Source organism: Nothobranchius furzeri, chromosome 13, assembly GCF_043380555.1.
Source record: "Nothobranchius furzeri strain GRZ-AD chromosome 13, NfurGRZ-RIMD1, whole genome shotgun sequence".
Classification (NCBI taxonomy): Eukaryota; Metazoa; Chordata; class Actinopteri; order Cyprinodontiformes; family Nothobranchiidae; genus Nothobranchius; species Nothobranchius furzeri.
The window spans coordinates 33981263-34000819 of NC_091753.1; the positions used below are offsets into that span (position 1 = coordinate 33981263).

Sequence of the window (19557 nt, forward strand, 5' to 3'; positions counted from 1 at the left end):
ATTTCCACACCTCACCCGTCAGTCTGTGTTGCTCTTTGGTCTGGAGTTGATTTCAAGAGTTGCCATGCCAACAGATTGGGAGGGGGTTCCTAATGCTGATCTAGGCCACTGCACGCACGCTGAATGTCCATGGATGCATGCAATCAAATAAACACACATCATCACTTCCCAAGCGAGGGTAAGCAGTTCATCAGCAGCAGCTGTGTGGTGTTTTACAACACCTATGGTCCACTGAAAGCAGATCAACCAGTTTATCATTCTTTAAACTACTTTAAACAACACTGACAGAAAATTAACCCTCTCAGGCTCAAAATAAGTTTTGATAACAGGACGAACAACTAAGTCCTTCAGGGGTACTTCTGAGTTAAAACATGCTTATGAAATATGTATGTGGAGTAACCAGGTAGATAGGTTTTAAAGTTACAAATCTGCAACGCCTGCCTCCAGAGGGTTCAAACAGATCACAAGTGAAAACTGAACAAAAAATAACTTTTTATGAATATGTATTTATTTTAAATCTACATACATTCATACATCTCTCAAGTAGAGAATACAGTAAGTAAATCTGTGTGTGTGTGTGTGTGTGTGTGTGTGTGTGTGTGTGTGTGTGTGTGTGTGTGTGTGTGTGTGTGTGTGTGTGTGTGTGTGTGTGTGTGTGTGTGTGTGTGTGTGTGTGTGTGTGTGTGTGTGTGTGAGCGAGAGAGAGATGGAATAAAGGTTGAGTTAAGTGAGGTTCCAGCTGCCTTCTGCACACCTGAATATTTATTATGTGCTTACAAATTGGTGGAGACACAACAAGCAACAGAGACAATACAGGCAAGCATACATGTGTGAATCCATAAAAATAAAAGGCTGCAAGGAGTCACTAAATGAATTTTGTATTCAGTTTAGTCAATAAACTTTTAAACACAAACATTTTGATGACTATTTGCTCATGTCCTAATTATAAAATGTTGATGTTCTTTTAAAAAAAAACTTTTAGTTCTGATTACACCAAATATAGGTTTAACTTGTATGATCATATGTGTGTGTGTGTGTGTGCGTGTGTGTGTGTGCGTGCGTGTGTGTGTGTGTGTGTGTGTGTTGCTGTTTTATGTGAATGTAATCATACAATATGTATGTAACTATGCGAGTGAGTTTGTCTTTGTGCATGAACGTCTACATACATATCCATATATGTAGTTTATGTACAATGTACAATTTACAAACCGGATCACATACAAACATACATACATGTATTCATGGGTGTGTATTAAGCTTTATGTATCCCTGCATTGCTGTTTGTATGAATATGTGTTTTCTCTAGTCGCTGTCTTCCCTCTCATGAGTCTCAGGCAATGAGCTCTCATCAATGTTCTCCAGACTTTCGGCATGCTGGATGCTCAGCTCCGACAATGAAATGCTGGGTAACGTAGTCTGTTCTGGGTTCAGCCAGGGTTTAAAGTTTGGGTTGTGTCTCTGCTTCCACTCTGAATACTTCAAACAGGCCTTATTGATCTTTTTCATTGCCTGGAAACAGCACAGAAAAATAACACAGCACATATGATCATTACAGAGATCATAATTGATCTTTAGCCAACTCAGCTGACAGAAAGGATGTGAGTGATTGTTAAAAAGCCAATATTTACAGACTGGGTTGAGTTCAACATGCATGAAGCATACAAATACCAAGGACCAAAATAGCTCTGCAGAAAATAGCTAGATACAGGGTATCTGCCGGTTTAAGGGAGCCTAATTTAAGACTTTTTATGACCTTTTTTTAAGGCCACTTTGACCAAATTTAAACTATTTAAGTAGGGCAGCAGTAGCTCAACAGGTTGAGCGGGTTGTCCAGTAATAGGAAGGTTGCAGGTTCAATCCCGGCTCCGGACAGAGAATTCTGCTAATGTGTCCTTGGGCAAGACACTTAACCCACCTTGCCTGCTGGTGGTGGTCGGAGGGACCGGTGGCGCCAGCGCTCGGCAGCCTCGACTCTGTCAGTGCGCCCCAGGGCAGCTGTGGCTACATCGTAGCTCATCACCATCAGTGTGTGAATGTGTGTGTGAATGGATCAATGATACACTGTAGTGTAAAGCACTTTGGAGTCCTTACTCTGAGAGGCGCTATACAAGTGCGGGCCATTTATCATTTTTAAAAATTAAATGTAAGCTATAATTTCCAGCTATTGCCTGGAACCGGTGCTAACCACGCCGCGATCGTGGGATTAGCCATCCAGTTACCATTAAACTTCCACTTCCCCATGGCGCAAACTCCCACTAGCTTAACCAGCTAACGTGCTCATCTAAAAATAGCCCCCTTACACAACCAACTGAATGTGTACGGTTCCGCTTATGCCAATATCATACACAAAAAACGCTGAACACTAACTAGAAACTCACGAAAATTTTATAGAAATAAAAGAATCTTGTTTATTGGGTCTTTGGTAATTTAAGACCTCTGGAAACTGTATTTAAGGATTATTTGTCATTTTTAAGGATTTTTAAGGCCCTAAATTTGGAAAAGCTAATTTAAGACTTTTTAAGACTTTTTAAGGACCCGCAGATACCCTGTAGATAAATAAGTGACAGGACAAAAAAGCAGCCAACAGGAATGGTGTGAGAATTACACACAAAGACGAAATGTGCTTAAAAAAGTAAATAAATTGGCAACAAGAAGAAAAGGATAATAATTCTTCATGCACCTATCAACATGCACTTTTAACATTTCTGCATGCATCAACAAAAAAGCAGCGGTTATTTAAAAAACAAGATGTAAAATGAAAAATCATAAACACGCTTATTTTGCGCATCCTTCAATGGTGTTTCTAATGATACCAGTATCCAGACAAGAAGTTAGGACATTTTTGTCCAATATCAACACACATGCATGCTAAACCAAAAAGTGAAGCACATAAGCATGCATGACTTACATGGGGGGCGAGGAAGTTGAAAGACTTGTTGACAACCCACTTGGGTAAAGAACCTGTGAAGAAAGAAAGGAGGAGAAGAACAAAAGTGGAGAGTAATCAAACAGAAAGAGGATGAGCAGAGGGATTTTAGATTTAGTGCATGTCACATGAAAGCATCAAAGAGAGGCTTAGTATCTCGCTACCTGCTGCATCTGCACACGCACAGGTGAACACAATAAGACCAGGTAACTACAGAAATGTTCACCATCATCAGTGAACACATGAGTCAGACGGACACCATGATATTTAGAAAATGAAAAAAGGGTTTAAAGGAAGGAGGAGGGACATGCTCAAAGGCACAAGTGAGACAGTGCAGTAGACCGTCCTTGATATGGTTACTATGACAACTCTTTTTTGACATAAAGGCAGAGGAATGAATAATTTATAGAGCATGCATTAAGCACCTGGGTGAGTGAACTAGTTTTTTTTCCATCATTATGAATGTGTGCTCTCTTTATAACCCTGTGTGTGAGTGTCAGTTACCTCGTGGATCAACCTGGGCCAAGTAAGTGAGGGTACAGCTGTTAGGCCCTGTGCTCTGGATCATGTAGCCTGTTTGAATGGAGACAGCTCGCACCATGTCCTTTTTAGGAGGGTATTTCTGTAGAGACAACACATACCACAGGATGAGGGATTCTGTAGTGCATAAAGTAGTTTTAAAGGTATTGAGCACTCGTTTAATCAATACATTTAAACTCGTCTGTAGTAGGAATGAATGCATTGTAAGTCAGACTCTGGGGGAAAAAAACACTGGTGCACCATTTTCAGGAACTAGAAGTAAGCCACATCACAGATGAACTTCAGACGAGAGGATTTAGAGTATTTTTCCTGGTATTTGGACATTTCACCTCCAAATGGATAACAGCCACTGACCTGCAACATGGATGTTTTATTTCCACAAATTATACAAGCCTGGAGGAGTTCTGCTATGTGGTGGAGTTGCTAATGCTAATGGAGAGCTATTGTTAGCTGAAACCTTCTCTGCTGTCTTCTGGACACTAACACAACAACAGCTTTCCTTGTCATGAGTCAAAATGATTGAGTTCATGGATGTTAAGTGACGTGTGATGTAGATCTGTCCGGCTTTTTCAATCCGTCTATTTTCTATCAAAAGCTAATGCAGCAGATAGGTGTAGGAAACTATTTTCATGTTCAGCCTGCATGAAAAACTCAGAGTGACCAAATATAATCAGAAATAATATTTAAAAAATGGTTTTTCATCATTCTACTTCTTTAATACTTTTTAGATTGAAATTACCCAAATTTATCCAATGAATTCTTTATAAGGTGTTTCATGTTTTCTTACTAAAGATGACCTACATTAAAGAGTTTGTACCATGCACACCATGCAGTCAAAAGTTTCCTATGAAAGAAAACCCAGCAGATTGCATCGAGTCACTCATTTTTGTGTCCGTGACTTTACAGCAATCCCCATTCTAAGCAAGCATGTTGCGACAGTGGAGAGGGAAAACACCCCTGTAACAGGAAGTAACATCCAGCAGAAACTGAGCAGGTAACTGCCACAACCGACAAGAAAATTAAGAAAACAGAGCACGTACGCACGCACGCACACACACACACAAACACATAAACTACAAGCAAAGGCTAATGGGAAATCTACCTTTCTAAGCGTTTTAGCAGCAAGTTGTAAAGCAAAGCTGGCTTACACACAAGTGTTTAAACAGTGTTTAATCTAATGATTTACTTTTTAGCATTTGAAATTATTTAAAAAACATTTTTTGCAGTTCTTCTCTGAAGTTACTTTTGAATTAAGTTATAATACTCCTCAGCCACCACAAGGGGAGCTGCTACAGCAGCAGTAGCTTTCCACTTATTAAGGCCTGTTCCTTTATTGTGTTAATGTGTTATTAAGGCAATCAAGGGTGTTTTATATGTTGTTTTTTAATCTGCTCTTCAGTCACATTTTAAGCCTTTCCCATTGAACACAATGAATACTTTCCGCTGTAGCCAAATAAAACATGCACTTTTGGCAAAACACCAAAACTATAGCTCAGACTCAAAATAAGTTTTGATAAAAGGACGAACAACTAAGTCCTTCAGGGGTACTTCTGAGTTTAAAAATGCTCATGAAATGCGTATGTGAAGTAACCAGGTAGGTAGGTTTTAACTGTTGCAAATCTGCAACGCCTGCCTCCAGAGGGTTAATGTGTCCAACATAACGGGTTAGCCAGCACAAACAGCAGAGCTCACATGAAGCCCACAGCAGCAGCATACAGCTGCTGCAGGAGAACTAGACTCAACAGCTTTATCTTTATTTCCAGCTTTGGTGTTTCTTCTCTTTTATTGGTTATCTTGTGAGAGTTTTTGCTGATGACACCATGATGGAGTTCATGAATCAGCTGTGGGTTTCCAGGAAATCAGAGCATTATCTGGTTCTGAGTTAAAGGATTTTTAAGGAGGACTCAAGGAAATTTCATGCATTTCTCCACATACCCAGTTCACTAAAAGGCTTTGCACCTGAAGACGTGGGTGTAATTTAGTGACAACATTCATCTAATATTAAAGTTTTGCCTGTTGCTGAGAAAAAAACAAAAGAAAACTGAGGACTTTCACATTTCACATTTTAAGAGTCCTTGAAATGGAAAACCTACTTTGTGGTATATTCAATAAAAATTTAACAAAAACCCTGCAAATGCTATGTGATCCTCATTAGAGAAATGGAAACAAACACGTTTGACAAGTTCCTGTTTGAGACCTATAAAAGATAAAATATTAACAACATTTTTTACTGAGAAAAACACATATTTCCTTCTATTTTTATAGCATAAAGAAGTGAAATACAAAAATAGGGGACTGAATTTGTTGTAACTGGATTAGAGGTGACTTAGCAATCTGCTGTAGGGCAGCTCATTAAAATGTTTTTTCAAACCTAAAAAGCCCCAAAAAGTGATTTTTTTTTTCCTGCAAAATTTTAAGGTTGTTTTGGACACTCAAATAGATAGATTTAATCAAAGAAAACAACATTTTTATGGTAAAACTTCCTCTAAGTTCTACTGAACACCATTTGTCACCTAGAGTAATCACACACATGAAACACAAACACACACATGCACACAGAGACTATTGTGTCCATAAACTGAAATTGATGCAGGAATGCAGAGGGCCATCACATGAGATGACTTATCCTGTAAACTCTGTAGAAGTGAGAGAATCTTGGAATGAGAGAAATGGAGGAACAAAGAGAGAGAAAAAAACAGAATGTGGGACAAACAAATAGAATTAAAACACCAGTTTTACACGCTCTGTTACATTCCATTCATTTAGCAGATACTAACTGTAATTTGGCCTCAGAGGAAGGTGATGAGGAGTAGATGAGATGATGACTCATCTCCAGACAGGAAAAAAGACAAATTGGCAGATTAAAAACAGATGTTTGGGCATGGTTTCAAACCGCCACCCACAAGGTCCCAGAGCCTTCTTGTCGCCACACGGGCTTTACTGCTCTATGGTAATCACATTATCTAGTTCTTAGGAAGCACAGTCAGAAGCCAGCCTAAAAAATACAGCATTTGAGCTTAATCAACTTAATGATCTATAGTTAAACCCAAAAAAGTAACACACACACATCTACTGTGAAAGCATGAAGGAGAAGAGAGCCATCTCTGTTGGCTGTTGCCAGACTGTCTCTACTTGATCCTCTTCTCTAGAAGACCAGTGGAATTTTAAATGATTGAATGGAAGCTTTTTATTATTGCCTCTACAAAAATAAATAAATAAACACCACAAAAATCTTCCATGGAATCCTTGCTAAACTGGACTGGAGCTCTGTTCAGATTACCCTAAAATGGATAAGCATTCATGTGCACCGATGAATGCATATGAAGTGAAATGAAGGGGTGAATCATTGGGGCTACACCTTGTATGTGTGTGTGTGTCCACTTACGGCATGTTTAACAGAGTAGTTCATGATAATGTAATCTCTCCCTATTGGCAGCCACGACCGAAGCGTGATGACGTCACGGTTCCGAAGAGGTTTTGGACACTTCCCTTTAAACAACATGCCTCCAGTTTAAAAACATATATGGTTGGCGAGGTCAAGCTATGATGTGTTTATTACAAAATAAGTAACATACATGAGTAGTAACCAACATCCGCGTTGACGGTGAGCTTCCCAATATCAAATGTCTCAATCACATTTGAGTCCCATTTTCTTCTGTATTCAGTGTCATGGAGTACATCGTACATCGTCTCCGCCGACACGTCTTTACACACCATGCGACACTAAAAGATAGAAAGAGAAGCAGATTCATGATGCATTAATTTTCTGTGCAGAAAGACAACACAAAGCAAACAGAATTATCTAATGGGCAATTAAATGAATACTGTGAATCCATTCAAATGTAACTACTTTGTATTTAATTTAGAGCAGCAAATGTAGTAGGATCCATTCAAACAAGACAGATTTTCAGCAAAAGATCCACACCTCCCATAAGCTAACTTTTGTGGCGATTATAGAAATGCTACGTTTTGCTGCTGCTAGCAATTTTTATAAGTGCAAACCTGAGAATCCCAGCTGAAAGTCATGACAGTGTAAAAACTTTTCAAACCAACTTTATGTTTAAAACTCTGGAGATCAAAGCTGTTGAAAGAAGGCAACAATACATGTTGGTCTTGATTTTGTTTAGACTAGCCATTAGCTAATCAATCCTTGAGGATATAAATACATTTCTTTCGAAACAGTTGGTGAAGCTTTTGGACCGTGTCATGCCAACAAAGGTAAGTGAGAAACTAAAAAATCTTTCTGAACACAAAATAAAAAATCTACATCCATAAGAATCTATTTCATGTAGAAAAAATTTAAATACAATGAAAAATCCACCTCTCCCTGGGCTGCCACCTTACCGTGGTGGAGGGGTTTGAGTGTCTCAATGATCCTAGGAGCTAAGTTGTCTGAGGCTTTCTGCCTCTGGTAGGGTCACCCATGGCAAACAGGTCCTAGGTGAGGGATCAGACAAAGAGCAGCCCGAAGACCTCTTATGATGAATTATATAAATGGAAACTGTGTTCCCTCGCCCACACGTGGGTCACCGGGACCCCCCTCTGTAGCCAGGCCTGGAGGTGGGGCACGATGGCGAGTGCCTGGTGGCCGGGCTTTCACCCATGGAACCCAGCCGGGCACAGCCCGAAGAGTAAACATGGGTCCCCCTTCCCATGGGCTCACCACTCGTGGGAGGGGCCAAAGGGGTCGGGTGCAGTGTGTGATGGATGGTAGTCGAGGGCGGGGACCTTGGCGGTCTGATCCTCGGCTACTTCTGTAGCTCTTGGCACATGGAATGTCACCTCTCTGGCGGGGAAGGAGCCTGAGTTGGTGTGTGAAGTTGAGAGGTTCCGACTAGATATAGTCGGACTCACCTCAATGCATGACTCTGGCTCTGGAACCAGTTTCCGTGAGAGGGGTTGGACTTTCTACTACTCTGGAGTTGCTCCCACTGAGGCGCAGAGCAGGGGTGGGCATACTAGTTGCCCCCATCTTGGTGCCTGTACATTGGGGTTTACCCCAGTGAATAAGAGGGTAGCCTCCCTCCGCCTACGTGTGGGGGTCAGGTTCTGACTGTGGTCTGTGCTTATGCACCAAACTACAGTTCAGACTACCCACCCTTTTTGGAGACCTTGGAGGGGGCGCTGGAAAGCGCACCTTCCGGTGACTCCCTCGTTCTGCTGGGAGACTTTAACGCTCACGTGGGCAACGACAGTGAGACCTGGAGAGGTGTGGTTGGGAGGAACGGACCCCTGATCTGAATTCGAGTGGTGTTTTGTTATTGGACTTCTGTGCCAGTCATGGATTGTCCATAACGAACACCATGTTCAGACATAAAGGTGTCCATATGTGCTCTTGGCACCAGGATACCTTAGGCCGCAGCTCGATGATCGACTTTGTTGTTGTTTCATCTGACCTGCGGCCGCATGTCTTGGACACTCGGGTGAAGAGAGGGGTGGAGCTGTCAACTGACCACTACCTGGTGGTGAGTTGGCTCAGATGGTGGGGGAGAAGAAGAAGAAGAAGAAAATAACATTTCTATAGCGCCTCTCAAGATAAAAATCACGAGGCACTTCACAAAAACAAAAAAATGTAAAAATATAAAAAAGAATTTAGAAAATGGTTAAAAATGTATATTTAAAATGAGCAAAAAATAGACAAATTGTGATTAAAAAATGTTAAGAAAGAGAGAGAATGAGTAGGAAAGAGGGAAATCAGTGGATCCGGAGGAAGGTGGAATAGGTGGGGAGAGCAGAATAAAGAGAGTGGTGAAGAAGGTCATACAAAAGCCAGCTTGAACAAGTGAGTCTTCAGCTGTTTTTTAAAGGAGACCACTGAGTCCACTGATCTCAGGCTCAGGGGGAGAGAGTTCCAGAGTCTGGGGGCCACAGCAGCAGATGATCTGTCACCTTTGGTCTTTAGCCTGGTGTGCTGCACAACCAATAGGCTTTGATCACTGGACCTCAGGGACCTGCTGGGGGTGTAGGGACTAAGAAGATCACCAATGTAAGATGGTGCTTGTCCATGCAAGGCCCTATGGACCAGAACCAGGATCTTGAAATGAACCCTGAAATTGACTGGCAGCCATTGAAGCTGGAGGAGAAGCGGTGTGATGTGGGTGTATTTGGAGGACTTGGTCAGAAGCCGAGCACAGGCATTCTGAACCACCTGTAGACGGTTCAGGGAGGTTCTGCTCAGACACGTGAAGATATTTACAGTAGTCTAAGCGTGAGGAGATGAAGGTGTGGAGAACAGTCTCAAGTTCAGAGCAGGATAGAATGGGACTCAGCTTAGCAATGTTCCTGAGATGGAAGAAGGAAGAGCGAACAAGAGAACTGACATGAGAATCCAGGGTGAGAGCTGGGTCAAAGGTCACGCCAAGATTCCTGATGGAAGGTTTGGTGTGAGAAGCAAGCTGACCAAGAGAATCTCTGACTTTGGGAACCAGCTTGTCTGGGGAACAGATAAGGATCTCAGTCTTCATTCAGCTGTAGAAAGCTCCCAGCCATCCAGGTTTTGATAGAGTCTAAGCAGGTGTGTAACAGCTGCAGCTTAGACATCTCATGGGGCTTAAAGGAGATGTACAGTTGGATGTCATCTGCAAAAAGATGGTAGGAGATTCCTTTGAAGGAGCTCAGGATGTGCTGAAGAGGGAGCAGATAGAGGAGGAAGAGCAGAGGCCCCAGCACAGAACCTTGTGGGACACCATCGGTAAGGGAGGTGGTGGAGGACCTAAACTTGGAGACGGCCACAGAAAAGAAGCGGTCAAAAAGATAATAGGAAAACCATTCCAGAGCAGTTCCTGATAGGCCTACCCAGTCTCTCAGCCTCTCCACTAGCAGGTGATGGTCAAGAGTGTCACAGGCTGCAGTCAGGTCCAGCAGGACCAGAACAGAACAGTCCCCTGCATCACTGTGAGTCAGAAGGTCATTAGAGACCCTAAGAAGAGCTGTTTCAGTAGAATGAGCTCTACGAAAACCTGACTGGAAGCTATCATAGATGTTATGTTCATCAAGAGCAGCTGAGTTGTTTAGCCACAACCTTTTCCAAGATCTTGGAGATGAACGGAAGTTTAGAGATGAGTCTGAAGCTGATATGGAGAGAGGAGTCAAGACTCGTTTTTTTAAGAAGCGGGTGGATTACAGCATTCTTAAAGTAAGCAGGGGCCTGACCAGAAACCAGAGAAGCATTAATAATGGAGAGCACGCTGGAGGAGTTGGTGGAGGAGGCCGGGGAGAGGACGGTCTGGAGCTCCCTAGTTGGGATGCTGCCCCCGCGACCCGGACCTGGATAAGCGGAGGAAGACGACGACGACGATGGGACAGATGGACTGAAAAGCACTTTAAAACAAAGATGAGGGTAAGATGTCGAGGGGGCATGCAGAGGTCTTCATAGAGTTAACTAGTTTGGTTAACTCAGGCAAAGAAACAGGAGCAAAGCTATCGAGGATGATGGGCCTGGTTGGAGTCAGGAGAGGCAGAGATAAGGCTGAAGGAGAGATGCTAGCTCTAACCTTATTGACTTTGTCCACAAAGAAATACAGAAGGTTCTCACAGTCTGCAACAGAGTGGATGGAGGCAGTAGGAGAGGCAGGAGAGACGATACTGCTGATGGTGTTAAACAGCACCTTGGGGTTCCCTTTGCTCTGGGACACCAGGTTGGAAAAATAGGAAACCCTAGCGTCTCTGACTGCAGAGTTAAAGGATGTCAGAAGATCCTTTAGGTGCAGCAGATGGACGTGGAGATGGGTTTTCTTCCACAAGCGCTCAATTTTTCTGCATTGGCACTTTAGGCTGCGAAGGCTGTCATTAAACCAGGGAGTAGGGTTCACTGCAGGAACTGATCTGGTTCTGACAGGACAGATATTGTCCAGAATGGAGAGGCAGTGCTCGTTAAACTGAGAAGTTAAGGAATCTGGGTCGTTATCAGAACAACAGGGTGGATCAAAAGCAGCAGAAAAATTTGTAGCTGTGCTCTCATTAAGAAAACTCGAACTAACCATACGGTGAGCAGGAGGTGGGGATGCAGAAACTGACAAGTTAAAGAAAATGCAATGGTGATCTGAAATATAAACGTCCTCAGGACAAACACTGTCAGCATTTAGACCCAGGGTAAAAACAAGGTCCAGAGTGTGCCCCCTGGTGTGTGTGTGGGGCCAGAAACATGCTGGGTAAAGCTGAAGGTGTCCATAAGGCTGGAGAAATTCATGGCAAAGTGATCAGAGGGATCATCAACGTGGATGTTAAAATCACCCACAATCACCAGTCTGGACAGCTTCAGAGTGGAGGATAGAAAGTCACTAAACTAGGAGAGAGGATGCCGGTCAGACCAGGCAGGCCCAAACGTATCACGAGGGTCTGCTGGGAATGTCTGGAAGAGTCTCCTGTCAGATGGAGCTTCAATTCCCACCTCCGACAGAACTTACAAAATGTTCCGGGGGAGGCAGGGGACAATGAGTCTGAATGGACCCTGTTCCGTGCCTCCATTGTTGAGGCGGCCGACTGGAGCTGTGGTCGCAGGATCGTCGGTGCCTGTCGTGGTGGCAACACCCGAACCCGCTGGTGGACACCGGCGGTTAGGGATGCTGTCAAGTTGCAGAAAGAGTCCTATCAGGTCTTTTTGGCCTGTGGGACTCCAGAGGCAGCAGACGGGTACCGGCAGTCCAAGCGGAACGCGGCTCGGGTGGTCGCCAAGACAAAAACCTGGGCATGGGAGGAGTTTGGTGAGACCATGGAGCAAGACTTCCGTACGGTTTTGAGGAGATTCTGGTCCACCATCCGGCGCCTCGGGGGGGTGGGGGGGGTGGGGGGTGCGCTACCAACACTATCTATAGTGGGGACGGTGTGCTGCTGACCTCTACTCAGGACGTTGTGGATCGGTGGGCAGAATTCTTCGAAGACCTCCTGAATCCCACCGACGCGTCTTCCAGTGAGGAAGCAGTCTGGGGACTTTGGGTTGGCCTCTCAAATCTCTGGTGCTGAGGTCACTGAGGTGGTTAAAAATCTCCTCTGTGGCAAGGCTCAAGTGGTGGATGAGATCCGCCTGGAGTTCCTTAAGGCTCTGGATGTTGTGGGGCTGTGTTGGCTGACGCGGCTCTGCAATATCGTGTGGACATCGGGGAGAGTCCCACTGGACTGGCAGACCGGGATGGTGGTTCACTTATTTAAAAAGGGGGACCGCAGGGTGTGTTCTAACTACAGGGGGATCACACTCCTGAGCCTTCCTGGTAAGGTCTATTCAGGGGTTCTGGAGAGGAGGGTCCATCAGACTGTTGAACCTCAGACTCAGGAGGAGAAATGTGGTTTTTGTGCTGGCCGTGGAACACTGGACCAGCTCTATATCCTTAGGGGGATCCTGGAGGGTGCGTGGGAATTTGACCAACCAGTCTACATGTGTTTTGTGGATTTGGAGAAGGCGTTTGACCGTGTCCCTTGGGGGGCCCTGTGGAGGGTACTCCGGGAGTATGGGGCACCATGCCCTCTGATATGGGCTGTTATGTCCCTGTATGACCGGTGTCAGAGCTTGGTCCGCATTGCCGGCCATAAGTCGGGCTTGTTCCCAGTGAAAGTTGGACTCCGCCAAGGCTGCCCTTTGTCACAGATTCTGTTCATAACCTTTATGGACAGGATTTCTAGGCGCAGCCAAGGTGTGGAGGGCATCCGTTTTGGTGGCCTGAGGATCAGGTTTCTGCTTTTTGCAGATGATGTGGTCCTGTTGGCTTCATCAGAACATGATCTTCAGCTTTCGCTGGAGCGGTTCGCAGCCGAGTGTAAAGCAGCTGGTATGAGAATCAGCTCCTCTAAATCTGAGACCATGGTCTTGATTCGGAAAAGGGTAGAATGCCTTCTCCGGGTCAGGGATGAGGTCCTGACCCAAGTGGAGGAGTTTAAGTATCTCGGGGTCTTGTTCACGAGTGAGAGAAAACTGGAGCGTGAGATCGATAGGCAGATTGGTGCTGCATTTGCAGGGATGCGGGCATTGAACTGGTCTGTCATGGTGAAGAGAGAGCTGAGTCAGAAGGCGAAGCTCTCATTTTACCGGTCGATCTACGTTCCTACCCTCACCTATGGTCATGAGCTTTGGGTAGTGACGGAAAGATCGAGATCACGGATACAAGCGGCCGAAATGAGTTTTCTCTGAAGAGTGGCTGGGCTCTTCCTTAGAGATAGGGTGAGAAGCTTGGTCATTCGGGAGGGGCTCGGTTTAGGCCCGCTGCTCCTCCACATCGAGAGGAGCCAGTTGAGGTGGCTCGGGCATCTGGTCAGGATGCCTCCTGGACGCCTCCCTGGTGAGGTTTTCTGGGCACGTCCAACCGGGAGGAGACATAAAGGTAGACCCAGGACACGGTGGAGGGACTATGTCTCTCACCTGGCCAGGGAACACCTTGGCCAGGTGAGAGGGAAGTCTGGGCCTCTCGCCTTAGGCTACTGCTCCCGTGACCCGACTCCGGATAAGCGGATGAAAATGGATGGATGGACGAAACATCCACTAGAAAGACACAAATATGCAAATTTATGGTGTAGACAAGTTTAGACATCAGATGGTTGGACGGTGTCAGGGCCAGACAGTGGAGAGTCAGACTGTGTGTGTGTGTGTGTGTGTGTGTGTGTGTGTGTGTGTGTGTGTGTGTGTGTGTGTGTGTGTGTGCGTGCGTGCGTGTGTGTGTGTGTGTGTGTGTGTGCGTGCGTATGAGAGAGAACGAGACAGGCCACTGTCCATAGATGAGTCATTACTAGACCTGAGCTCTTGAATAGAAAACAACACACTCGTTACAGGATAGACAGACCCACACATATTTGTGTGTAAGAGTTCTGACTTTGTCAATATTACTGATTGAAAGGTGCTCCAAATATTTTTATCATGCACCCCAAATGCAATACAACAATGTTAGCTAAATCTAAATGTAGTTTGATGTTTATTATTATATTCATAAATTTCTGGAACCATTCTGGAGAACCTGCAGAGTTAGGCAACAGCTAAATTACGAGCGCCTGAAGTTACCCGCCAGAGGGAATAAATCCTGAAAAAAAACCAACAACAAGTGGGCAATGTTCAAGAAAAAAATTGGTTGTAATGACAGCAAAGGGTTGACAGGATAACGGTAGAAAACCAGAGCAAAGCAAGATGAGCATCTGAGAGAGAAACGGACCGTGTCCGTTCCAAATGATTCAAACCTCCAGGACTAATCACTACAGAAAGTTTAAAACTCAATCTGTCGCGTCTTAATTCTTTCCATCTTCTCTTGCACTCAAAGGATTACTTTAAGAACATCATCAACACGAACTTCACATTTAGTAAAGGATGCTCTTTCAGTCTTTAATGATAAAAAGGGACACATGTGGCAAACTCACCTTTGGTGTAACACCAAGAAGAAAGAAACATCTTTTCAAATCTAATATCATTGAAGTGCTTCCTAAATTACAGATTGGTCAAATACTTATAATGGCTGACTGTTTTTTTGTCTCTAGGGTTTACAGAGAAATTTGAAGGTAAGTGGACAAAAATGCCTTGTTGATGTCAGAGGTCAGAGGAGGGCAGACTGGTTCTGGATGACTAAGCTACCATAGCTGACATAACTAATGATAACAACCAGGGCCTTTGGACCTTGAAGCAGATAGATTACATCAGCAGAAGACCACACCTGGTGTCACTCCTGTTAGATAAGAACAGGAAGACGAGGCTAAAAGCACACATGATCACCTGAACTAGACAATAAGAATGGATAAAAATCTTTCCTGGTCTGATGAGTCTGGGTTTCAAATGCAACATTAAGATGGTCAGGTCAGAATTTTATGTCACTAACATGAAAGGGTGGATCCATCCTGCCTTGTCCCACTTTGGTTCCACCTGAGCTTGGTTTAAACACAAAAACGTACCTGAGTATTGTTGCTGACCATCTCCGTCTCTTATGACCAGCAGGATAATGCACCATGTCACACAGCTCAAATAATCTCAAACGGGTTTCTAACTCGGGGTGAGTTCAATGGACTCCAACAGCCTCCATAGATCTCAATCCTGTCCAGAACCCCTGAGAAATGTTTCCAACACATTTTCCATTTATGTCATAAAGATGTAAGGAAGTTCTTGGGCAAAATGATGACCAACCTGGTAATAGCAAAGCTACACCAGATGCACCTTTTATTTTGTTTTCAAATAGTCAAGTTAGAGCTTAAAGAAGTTCTTTACAGAAAAATATCTTGTTTTACTTGTCATTTTTTTAAATCATCAGTCATTCTGAACATGCAGGCTGTACGTGAAAATTGTGTCCTACACCTGTTTCCTGCATTAGCTTCTCATAGAAAATAAATGGTGAAATGCTAGGATTAGAAAAGCCTGACCGCTCTACGTAAAGCTGTCGCTTGGACTCACCCATTTTGGCTCGCAACAGGGAGGGCTGTCTCAACTAGTAGAAGCTAACCGTTAGCAGTAGCAGCTCACAGCATGGCAGAAATTCTTCAGGCTTGTGTTTTTTGTGGAAATAAAACATTAACGTTACAAAGCAAATGGAGTCAGTAGTAGTCGCATCACTGTTAGCCAATCAGAGGCAAGATGTCCAAATATCAGGAAATAAGACTCCTTTAAACTGCAAAATAATCATGAATTTCTGAATGAGAACTTTGACACACGTCTACGACTTGTTGTTATTTACTACCTTAAGAAATCAGAAGATCTAAAAAGACGTTTTTTTACTGTGACTTTAAGAAATAAACCAGGGAGCCAGAAATGACCATCTTCATCTAAACTTAAGCTATGTAGTAAAAACAGATTATAACACTTATTATTAGTCAGAAATGACTATCTATACACTACATTAGTGTATATGTGAAGAAGGTGGATTCATTTTTAATTATGAACATTCCCAAAGCCTCTTTATTTACTCGAGAAGCATGTTGATATAATAGTTCTTTAACATGATACCTTAACCAGTACCTATAACATCTCAGATTTGATAAGCGACTGTGCGTGTGTGAGCTAATGATGGTGCTTGCTGGTGCAGACCAATGGGAACAATAGATGTGTTGTTTCCACAGGCAGACCGAAGCAGCAGGAGGAGGAGGGCTTAGTAAATGAAAAGGTGAGAGAGAACCGTAGGGTCAAGAGACATTCATCTGAGAATGAAGACGTACACCCAGAGAAGTAGGCGTGTGTAACTCTATTATATACTAATTCAGTAAACTCAACAACTGAAGCCTGGGGATGATGAGAGAGGAAGGGAGTGGGTGAAATAGAGTTCAGAAGGATTTAGAGGCTGAAGAAACAAAGTCCTAAATAGGTTTTTCTAACTATTTTTTCTAAAAGAGAATTAATGGTTTCAAGGAGGCGTGTGAGCTTTGCAACAACAAGCCTGGGTACCGTCAGCTGCATCCACAGACATATCTACGTAGACGCCCCGTGGACTGGCACTGCCTATTGTAGCTGCAGTAGTGGTCAGCCACCATCTTTGATGGGTCTCCATTCACCCACACTGCATTCAATTCTACTGAGGAAGGTGCTTACCCAGCCAAAAAAAAAAAAAAACATTTTATCAAGCTTTTTCAAAAAATCAGACACATGGTGGCATGATAATTAAAATATAAATATAATTACACAAAATAAATTTAAACATAAAATCCCATCATGTAGGCTAGAAAAGCCAAAAGTAATCCCACGTGATCTGTTTACAATTGCTCGCCGGCACAAAAACGGGCATAGTTGCCCACTCTGCATTGACTTTGGAGAGTGAGGAGACCAATCCAATATGGCGGCGATGCTGTTACGCTCTCCAGCGCCCAATGGGGCGTCTACTTATTCATGTGTATGGCTCCATCAACAAAAGATTATGCAAAATATAAAATGTGTATTTTGGTGATATAACTGGTGCAGTGTTGTGTTTTTGTTGCTTTTGCATGCAAAATGAACAATGAACAAGTTAGGATATCTGCCTGCTTACTTGTCCGCAGCTGTATGTTTTCTGTTGATCAATCAATGACAGATGGCATAAAGCTCCAGAGTTGCTTAAAGTGGTTGCAGTAACCCAGTTTCACTACAGGCTGTCATTTTTACTTCATTTCTTCATAATGCACCTTTATGGTGTGATAGGTATGGGATGTTTATTTTTTCCCAATATCTAACTCTGCAAAATAAAACTATAATTTCCTCATGTTTGTTTCTGTTGAGGTTGCTTGTCTTATTTTAAAATATACTTACGATTTAATATCTTTTACTTTTGTGCAAATACGGCTTTTGGTTGGAATTTAAACATGCACTGAACTATGTATAGAATGGTTATACTGATTTAAGAAATAGACTACAATATCTTTGTAAACGATTGCATGCAGCCAATGTGTATTTCTCTCTCTCTCTCTCTCTCTCTCTCTCTCTCTCTCTCTCTCTCTCTCTCTCTCTCTCTCTCTCTCTCTCTCTCTCTCTCTCTCTCTCTCTCTCTCACACACACACACACACACACACACACACACACACACACACACACACACACACTAGACTCCTATACTGCTGCATATTGATGAGTAGTGACATGCCTTGACATAAAAGTTGTCATTAATTAATTGTAGTTCCAGTAGTTATAGTGATGAGGAACATGAATAATGTGTACACTAATGGCAATGATGCAGTCAGCCTTTGTTCTCGTGTGAATAGATATTTTTCTGTATGCAAAGACCGAATCACAAGATGGCTGAGAGGTTATGTCCCAAAAACCTCACAACACTCATTACGCATTCAAAGTACATCAGAAATAATGCACCCTTAAATTCTGTGTATAAATAGACGAGTCATATCTGCAGCACCACTGATTGCCAACCTTTCAATCCAACACACGCACACACACACACACACACACACATTACCAAACTGACTCACATTCTACTATTATCGTCACCACTAGAGTGACTGAAGTGTGAGACACAATGCAAACATTCAGCTCTTGTTATGGTCATATTTACATAAAGATAAAATTGCAGTTAAGATATGAGTAAACCAGTGAGTTTTTTGTGTAGCTTTTTTGTTAATTGCATCTTTTGGGAGGAAACACATGTTCTATATGTAAAAGCCTACTGAGGTCACTCATAAACTACACAAAGAATCCAGCTCACAGGTAAAAACACAAAAAAGACACTGACCTGTACATATGGGGAGGTGGGGGAGTCCTTGTAAAGCTCAAACCCCTAAGCACACAGACAAACGCCCATGTATGCAAACACTGTTATATTTGACTGAGTAAACATCTGGCTGCTCTCTCACGCTCTTCAGACCCGGATACTCCAGCAGGAAGAGGAGACTGCTACCATGTCTAAACCCTCAGTTCACTTACTGGTCCAACCAAATTGGACAAAGATCAAATTACCATCATCAGCTGTGGGAAACGATCCACCTACCAACACCGTATGGTGAAGACAGAGAACTGAGTGTAACCTGATCTCTTATTATTTGACTGATCCTAAACATTTCCTGAGAGCTTTATGTCCATTTACTCCACCCACGAATTAAGAGTTTTATGTCATTTATGCTCAATCTAACCATCCATTTTACATCATGTATAATAAGGTCTCACAACATAGATACAGTATCATCAAAGTCTATAGAAGACAGCCCTACAATTATAGTTATCTCACTTCTTCATCTACCCCAAAGAAAGCTTTATAAACCTATGCAATAGCAGCAATTTAACTAGATGGCTAAATTTGTTCATTATATAGTTCTATATGGGCTGCGCAGTGGTTAGAGCTGTTGCCTTGCAGCGAGAAGGTCCTAGGTTCGCTTCCCGACCTGGGATCTTTCTGCATGGAGTTTGCATGTTCTCCCTGAGCATACGTGGGTTCTATTCGGGTTCTCTGGCTACCTCCCACAGTCCAAAACCGTGACTGTTAGGTTAATTGGTCTGTCTAAATTGTCCTTAGGTGTGAGTGTGTGTGTGTGCATGATTGTTTGTCCTGTGTGTCTCTGTGTTGCCCTGTGATGGACTGTTTTTCTGTCCTGTGTGTACCCTGCCTGATTGCCCATTGACCGCTGGAGATAGGCAGCAGCGATGGCAGATTTAAATTCAAATGCAGTGGAGAGTTTTTCCCTGACAACGGCACAACATTGACAGTTTTAGGCAGAAAATTTAAATTTT

At 43.2% G+C, this 19557-nt stretch overlaps 1 protein-coding gene across 1 annotated transcript in view; it reads right to left on the reverse strand.

Moving 5' to 3' along the window:
- Window positions 1-728: 728 nt before the first annotated feature.
- The window catches only part of stard10 (StAR related lipid transfer domain containing 10), a 31015-nt gene continuing 12186 nt past the window's right edge, over window positions 729-19557 (reverse strand). The window contains exons 2-6 of the mRNA XM_015942333.3: window positions 7042-7189; window positions 6852-6955; window positions 3431-3548; window positions 2909-2961; window positions 729-1509 (exon numbers count right to left, since the gene is read on the reverse strand). Of these exons, the coding sequence (XP_015797819.1) occupies window positions 1303-1509; window positions 2909-2961; window positions 3431-3548; window positions 6852-6955; window positions 7042-7189 (630 nt within the window). The 3' untranslated portion in view covers window positions 729-1302. The remainder of the gene's footprint in view (window positions 1510-2908; window positions 2962-3430; window positions 3549-6851; window positions 6956-7041; window positions 7190-19557) is intronic.